The sequence below is a fragment of the Equus przewalskii genome, chromosome 1, assembly GCF_037783145.1.
Source record: "Equus przewalskii isolate Varuska chromosome 1, EquPr2, whole genome shotgun sequence".
In the NCBI taxonomy this organism is placed as follows: domain Eukaryota; kingdom Metazoa; phylum Chordata; class Mammalia; order Perissodactyla; family Equidae; genus Equus; species Equus przewalskii.
In genome coordinates, this window is record NC_091831.1 from 3,737,501 (window position 1) to 3,745,093 (window position 7,593).

The 7,593-nt window shown below is 50.0% G+C and overlaps 1 protein-coding gene across 19 annotated transcripts in view; it reads left to right on the top strand.

Annotated features, from left to right (window-relative positions):
* The window catches only part of EBF3 (EBF transcription factor 3), a 120,293-nt gene extending 113,189 nt beyond the window's left edge, over positions 1-7,104 (top strand). For 2 of the 19 annotated variants that reach the window (XM_070562574.1, XM_070562720.1), the window contains exons 13-17: positions 50-227; positions 1,270-1,458; positions 1,849-2,046; positions 3,195-3,307; positions 4,430-7,104. In XM_070562574.1, coding sequence (XP_070418675.1) covers positions 50-227; positions 1,270-1,458; positions 1,849-2,046; positions 3,195-3,307; positions 4,430-4,447 — 696 coding nt within the window. In that variant the 3' untranslated portion in view covers positions 4,448-7,104. Of the gene's footprint in view, positions 1-49; positions 228-1,269; positions 1,459-1,848; positions 2,047-3,088; positions 3,308-4,429 lie in introns of those variants that run through there. The other 17 variants (XM_070563013.1, XM_070563171.1, XM_070562811.1 and 14 more) reach the window with 14 other exon arrangements.
* Positions 7,105-7,593: the final 489 nt, after the last annotated feature.

The following is a 7,593-nucleotide window of genomic DNA, read 5'->3' on the forward strand; positions in this document are numbered from 1 at the left end:
GCACCACCCACCGAGCTGCCCCCCTTGACGGCCTCCCCTCCTGCCCTAGGAGATCATCCTGAAGCGAGCGGCTGACATTGCCGAGGCGTTGTACAGTGTCCCTCGCAATCACAACCAGATCCCCACCCTGGGCAACACTCCCGCGCACACCGGCATGATGGGCGTGAACTCCTTCAGCAGCCAGCTAGCCGTTAACGTGTCGGAGACATCACAAGCCAATGACCAAGGTAGGCCGCCCGGCGGGATGCCCTCCCTGGGATGCGTAAGACTTAGCTGCCCCTGACCGCACCCCGAGTCCAGCAGGATGGTGACAGCGCTCCGTCGGCTCCGCCTGTGCTCAGGGAGGCCCTCACTGCAGATCTGCCCCGTGAGTACTGGGCAGAGGACCCTCAGAGAACCCAGAAGTTAATCCTTGTAGCCACGTTGGCTGCCACTCTGTTTACTGGTATTTACCAGAAGTTTCTTTGAATTTTTAAGTGACTTTGCTTTCCTTGAAAGCCTGGGAAAAGCCATAGATAGCCGTGACATAGTCAGGTGATGGGACCCTTCTTGCATATGTTGCACGGGTGGGATTTGGTTTCTAAGTTTGGAATGAATAAGTGGAGAGAAACTTCCATTTCTCCGCCCCACGCCTTGTCCCGTAGCGCGGTGGCTGGGGCCGCGGGGGTCGCGGCGCCTTAGTGTTGGAGCCAGCTCTCTGAGCCCCTTCCGGTCCCCCTCTGTAAGCCTCGTGCAGGCATCTCGGAAACCCTTGCCCTGCGGCTGCGAGGCTTCAGCTCCTCTGCTACTGGGGGGGCCCCGAGCAAAGCTGCCGCCCCCAGCCCTCCCCACACTCACAGAAACAGCAGCCATACAGATGCAGACCCCCAAACAGCCTGTCCCGGGGAGTCAACGGCCACAAACAAGCTCTCCTTGTCAGCTGTGGCATTTGAAGGTTTGCCGAGGCTGAAGTTCATGTGGTGTGGGGGACAGAGCGGACTCAGGCTGTTGGTAATTGCTTCTAAAGAGAAGCGTGAGGGCGGCTGACGGTCCGATCAAAGTGCGCTTTGGCGGCTGTCGGAGCCACCAGGACGCACGGGTGCGGGGACGAGGCGCCGAGCAGGGTTGGCGCGATGAGGTTCTCGGAGCTGGCTCGAGGCGCTAGGGCCGGAGTACAGCGTAAGGTCAATTAAAAATGTGTAATAAATGATAGAGATTTGCGGGGAAACCCCCCCCAAGTGTCTCTCCCTGATAATAACGTTATTTTTGGCCGGGGGGGGATTTTAACAGTCGGCTACAGTCGCAATACAAGCAGCGTGTCCCCGCGAGGATACGTGCCCAGCAGTACTCCCCAGCAGTCCAATTACAACACAGTCAGCACTAGCATGAATGGATATGGAAGTGGCGCCATGGCCAATCTAGGGGTCCCTGGCTCGCCTGGATTTCTTAATGGCTCCTCCGCTAACTCTCCCTACGGCAGTAAGTGTCTGTTTTTGTCACACGTCATCACACAGATTCATATTCACTGCAAAGTCAAATGTGTGCATTGCTTGGATGTTCTGTGATGTGAGCTACTGGATCAAGGAAGGGTGGCTCTGGAGGCTGGGCGTCCACGTGACGACAGTAAATTGACCCAAAACGGGCCCCCCCTAAAGCGGTCCCATTGGAAACCCCAACAAAATCAGAACAAAACGGGGCTGCCCAATTGGAAACGAAAGTCAACACAAGAGTTTGCCTGTTATCCAGAGAGTGGCCAAGCCAGCAACATCCCCCGCCCGTTTGTCGGCCCGATGTTGCGGGCGAGGCCAGCGCTCTCTGTGCCGTTGCGTGCCGGCGCCGCGCGTCCTGACCGTGTTTGCTTTGTTGCAGTAGTGCCGTCCAGCCCCACCATGGCAGCCTCTTCGGTCACCCTCCCTTCAAACTGTAGCAGTACACACGGCATTTTCTCATTCTCACCTGCCAATGTCATCTCTGCAGTGAAACAAAAGAGCGCCTTCGCGCCCGTGGTCCGGCCCCAAGCTTCTCCTCCTCCTTCCTGCACCAGCGCCAACGGGAACGGACTCCAAGGTGAGGGGGCAGCGCGGCGGCTTTGGCCGGGGCCCTGGGGGTACTCCTGGAGCCGGGGCAGAGTTGTCCCCCACGGTCCCCTGGGGGCAGCCAGCCTGGGCCTCAGGCAGGGGGCGGAGGCCAGGGCCAGGTGCTCTCCCTGGGAGGCGGGAGCTCCGGCCCTCCCTTTGGGCGCAGTCTTGGATCCTTGCACTGCTCGTGGCCGTTGCATGCTCTCCCTGTCTGCCATGGTGCCATACTGCCTCCCGAGCTCATAGTCGTAGAAATGACACCCATTCGTTCGGCCCCCACAAGTGTCAGCTTCTTCCTCTTGGTTGACGAAAACCATTTGCTCATCCTTCCGACATCGCCTGAGTGCCCTCATTGTGAGGCAGCCATGTCCCCAGGGAGTGGAACCACAGGGGAGAGAGCAGGAGTGTGGTGAATTAGCGGGGGTCCATTTTCAGTCCCATTCAGCAAACAGGCCTTCACGGCCGGTGCCCTCACCTTGAGAGCAGGTGCAGCCCGGCCCGTGGCTCCTGGGCTTGCAGCCTCCTTATTCACGAGGCAGCAAAAGAGCCTAAGGGTGGGGATGGTGGCTCCTCGTGCCACCTGCATAGCCCGCCTCCACATCAGCCTGCCCTCGCTGTCCTGAGGCTGAGCCTTCGCTCTCCACCTGGTCTAACAGACCACGGCCCCACCAGACGGTGTCGTCCTTGGAGAGGGGCGTGCCCGCAGACCCAGGGCCGTGTAAGCAGGAGTGCTGGACGGAGCTGGTTCTTCTGAGTGATATCTTTCAGACTCGAGGGAGAAGGGCCGGCCCTGAGGGCAGGGGGAGGCGTGGCCTGACACAGCTGCCCGCAGAGTGGGCCATGTGGAGCAGGCACCCAGCGCCTGCCCAGGGCTGGGCCCCTCTGGGCAGTGCAGGCCACACAGTGGCCCATGACTGTGAGCAGGTGGGGCCGCGGGAGTGCCCCAAGGCCTCGTGAGCCTGCACGCGGCTCTGTGATCCCCGAGGCCCACAGGCACTGCAATTAAGTGGCCGTGGTCTGGCCTCTTTCAGACACCACCTTTGGTATATGCTCCTCCCGGTGAAATCAAATCCAGTTACTCCTTTAAAAAAATGAATCCATTCAACCAGTATTTACTGGGCGCCTACTATGTACCAGGCTCTCTGCTGGGTGCCGAGGACGTTCCCGTGGAGAAGACAAACTGGCCCTTTTGTGAAGTCGGTGGCATATTTCACTTTGATGAACTAATGCTCAAAAAAGGAACTGGAAAGGTATCAGTGATTTGAAATAATTGTCTTCACAACATCTCTTAGCATACGAGAGGGAAGCCCAGGCCCGAAGTGCCGCCAGCTGGCCTGTGAGCCAGCAGCGGTCACCAGACCAGAGCTGCCTAAACGGCAGGTGGCCAGGTGCCACGGCCCTGGCCACCATCCACCCGGTCATGAGGCCCATCAGATGGTGGTGCACATACGCGAGTGTACACACAGGTCCTCCAAACCATAAAGTTGTAACGGTGAGTCGGAGATAAATTAATATTGTTGAAATTAATGAACTGAGAAATTGAAGCTCACATCACTACATGAACAAATGTATTAATATGTTATACATAAATTAATGAGAACAATCATTCTGACAAAAATTAAACAACACTAAAGTTAAAAGATTTTAAATTACATTCGTACCAGGAGTTCACTGGAGAGCGTCGGCCGCACTTGGCATTTCAGTGCAAAGTTTTCTCTTTTCTTTTAAGAAGAGAAAAAAGAGCTCCCTAGGGCGGAGCTGTGACTCGTCTCTTCAGGGCCCTTGGCCTGGAGATTGCAGAGCGGGTGGGCTGTGAGTGGCTTTGATCTTGGAGGGCCCTCGACTCACCATTACGATACGGAACCCTCAGCGGAAGAGCAGAGGCAAGGGCTCAAAGCAGAGGGGAAACTGAGGCGTGTCCAGTTTTCACTCAGGGAGCGAGAGCGGTGCGGGCTGGCCTTGGCCGGCCTCACAGAAGTGACCAGGTTGGTTCACATCTGTCGACAGAGGTGGCCTCTGGGGAGTCTGGGCCTCTGTCTGCTGTAAACAATCCACTGAGCTGTGTGGGGAGCAGCAGCCTTCACACACAATAAGCCAGAAGCCTGTCCCTTTTCCAAAGGAAGTCTTTTCAGGAAGGCTGCAGTATGCGAGGACTTGGGGGGGAGTTGCCCCCACACACACCCCCATCCCATGAAGTAGATTCCGCCCCCCCCTCACCCCCCCCCCCCCCCCACGCCTTAACCAAGCCCCAGGCTGGTTAATGGAGAGTTGTGCAACCCTACTGTCACTGTGAATAGAGCGTAAAGAGAAGGCCGGGCCCCGAGCCACATGAGAGGTGGCCCCCAGTGACCTGGCTCCTTTCTCTCTTTCAGCTATGTCTGGGCTGGTAGTCCCGCCAATGTGAGGGACTCTTGTTTACCTTCCGCAGCACCCAGCATCCAAGGACGGACTTCAGGGGACACGTTTAGTATATTAAGACATGCTGATGGAGACAGTATCTTCAAACACATCAGCAGCAGCTGAAATGCTACAAAAGACTTTGTTAAAAGATTTTATTTAAACTATTAAGAATCAACATGCAAACAGCCTACTTCTTCACGAACAATTCCATTTTATTGACTGAACTTTTCTCATATTTTCACATTTCTCAGTCCGAAGAATAAGGAAAACAAAGCGACGCCTATTTTCTATCAAGTTTCTGACTCCGTCTTGGCTATGTCTAGTACTTGCTATGTGTTGGGAGAAACTTTGTGAATGCACCATTTTGGTTATCATGAAACACTGAGGAACAATGCCTCCAGACATTTTTCTGTACTCATACTTAGATCCACAATGGTTGTGTATCTCTATAATGTGAAATATTTTTTTGTGGTGAAAAAAGGGGGCCAAGGAGGTATGAGCCATCAAACTGGAAGACAGGATGACGATGTGATGGGGGACCTGGGGTGGCGGGGAGGGAGGGAGGGCGGGTTTATCATCGCTTAACTTCATCTTAATGAAATGAAACTTTGTAACTTATTGTAGTTAGAAATTGTAACTTTGATATTGAATTCTCTTGCCTTCAACAAGCACACTGACAGAGAAAAAAAAATGCTACTGTCTGTTGGTTAAAATATTCTCCCACTGCTAGAGCTTCCTGTTAAGCAAGTGTGATCTGCAACATTTTTTCAACTTTTGCTAGCACTGTATACTATTGCATTCTTAGGCTACTGTGAGGTCCATGTTTCTTGTACCAGAAATTGTCCTTTTGACTTCTAGATCCTTCTTCCCTAATGTGTTTTGTATGTGGTTATAAAATTGTAGACTTTTGTGATTTTGCCAAAGTTGTAGCTAAATATTTATACACTTGTCTTGAATTTTTTTCAGATCCACTTAAATATTTAGAAAAAACAAGTTTTATTCCTTATGTATCTTATAAGGAATAAAATGGTCTCCATTCAACACTTACTTTTCCATGAACACTTGCAGTTGCTAAGGGACTTTATTTTGTAACATATCAATTATAAATATTGTATTTATCTTTGAAATTTTGTACATTGCTTTTCCTGCCATCTTTTCTTTTTCCTGTCTCTGTCGGTTTTTGATCATGGCCTGGTATTGTGATGCTGGGAAGAGCATTAAGCCAAGAACTGTCTCTCTCTTTCGTTAAGTGAACCAGTGTCCTTGCATTTCATTTGTACTGCAAAAATTTGCTATTGTTTAGACTTTCCATCTTTTTTTTTTATTTTGAGGAAAAGTCAAATTCATTGTTTATTTTTATATTATTTTTAAGTTATCTGAACAAATACTTTTGAAAAAGAAAAAAAAGTTCGTTGTATAGTCAAAACAAAGCGGTGCCACCCGGCTGTGACAAATCCTAGTAGATTCTGTGCATGTGGAACGGCCGCGAAGAGGCGACACCGTTTGGGGCTGTGTCCTTATTTTATTTTATTTTTTTGTAGAATGTAAAAAGTCATTTTAGCTGCCACCCATGACTTTGCCACATAGCTGAACTGTGTTTACTGGAAAAATTCAGAGGCCTAAAGTTTAAAATAAAATTTACTTCTGATGTTTTAATTAAAATGTTTGCCACATTAACTTCTCTGATGCCTTAAAAGTGGACTTCTTTAAAGAACCTTTGTGCTATTTTATCACAGGCTTACACCACAATTGTTAATCAATATTTCATTTGGAGATTTATGGTGTAAAACACACACACACACACACACACACACAGACAAAAGCACAAACCCGGTGCTCCCTGGCTCGCTCCTTTCTGCATCCGATCCTGCTGCATTCTGCGTCTTCCCAGGCCCGCCTCAGATCCAGGGAGGTTTCAGGGGAACCAAAGTCACGGCTGGTTTTTAATTTTCTTTTTTTAACACTAATTTTTTTGTGGTCAGACCCAACAGCACAGTCTGTCCTTTTTAAACTGGAATGACCGCCTTCAAATACTGTACCTGTTAGTGCCAAACCCGCAGGGAGACCACAAGGGTCCGGTTTTTTTTTCCCTTTGCGTTAAATGCTTGGCAGACACAGCACAGCCAACATTTTGCAAACTGCAGCAGAAATAAAATTTAAAACAAAAAGGAGGGACTTTTAAAAACTTTCTTGACGCAAAAACAAAACAAAACAATGCACAACTTAGGAAAGTGTTCATTCAAGGGACTAAATGAAATAGAATGTCCCGAGTGGTCGGTGGGTCACACTCTGGCTCTGTGACGGCTGACAAGGCTTAGCTACGTGGAAAAGCCTGAGAAGTCACTTTGGAACTAAATTGCCTCCGTTTTATTTTGTATAAGTAAAGGTTTGATCTGAAAACGAGCTCACGTGTACATGTGAATGTTTGCAAGTTTCCTCATACCTGCACTTGGTTTGTGTTCTAGATTAACTAGTCGATGCCCTCATCGCTTCATTGTCTCGAAATTGAGCGCTTCACTAAATGGTAGATTTTACTGTTAAAGACCCTACAATAAGATTGTTTTATCTGTACATTTTTTCAGATATTTAACTGTATAAAAATGTTCATTTTACACAATATTTAATTAAAGTATTTCTTGTCTGTGAATTTCACTTGGGGTAATTTTATCTGTTTTGATTATTAAAATGACTAAACACACATGTGGAAATTACGTGGGGGATTCCAGTTGTACCCCCTGGGTTCCAGAGCTGTGTCTTGGGCAAGATAAAAATGATTCGTAGCAGAACTTTCTACAAAGTTATCAGGCCTCAAACACTCTTCTGCGCAAGGAGACCGTGTCATTACTTAGATGGTTCTGGTCCCCAGAAGGGCCATCTGTACATATGTTATAGTCATGCTTGAACATCTGCGTGTGACTGGTCAGATGTGGGGGCCACAGCAGCACAGTGGCACATAATCCCGAGGCTCATGGGGGGCTAGGTAACTCCACTCCCCACCAGGCCTTCCTGCCTCAGCCCCTCTGCTTCTGAGCTGGAGGGTTTGGCCAGTAGAGAACAAGTGCTCCAGCTGCTCCAGACACGCTCCTTCCATCCCCATCATCGTGCTCCACTGGGGCATAAATCAGCTTTAGGAGAG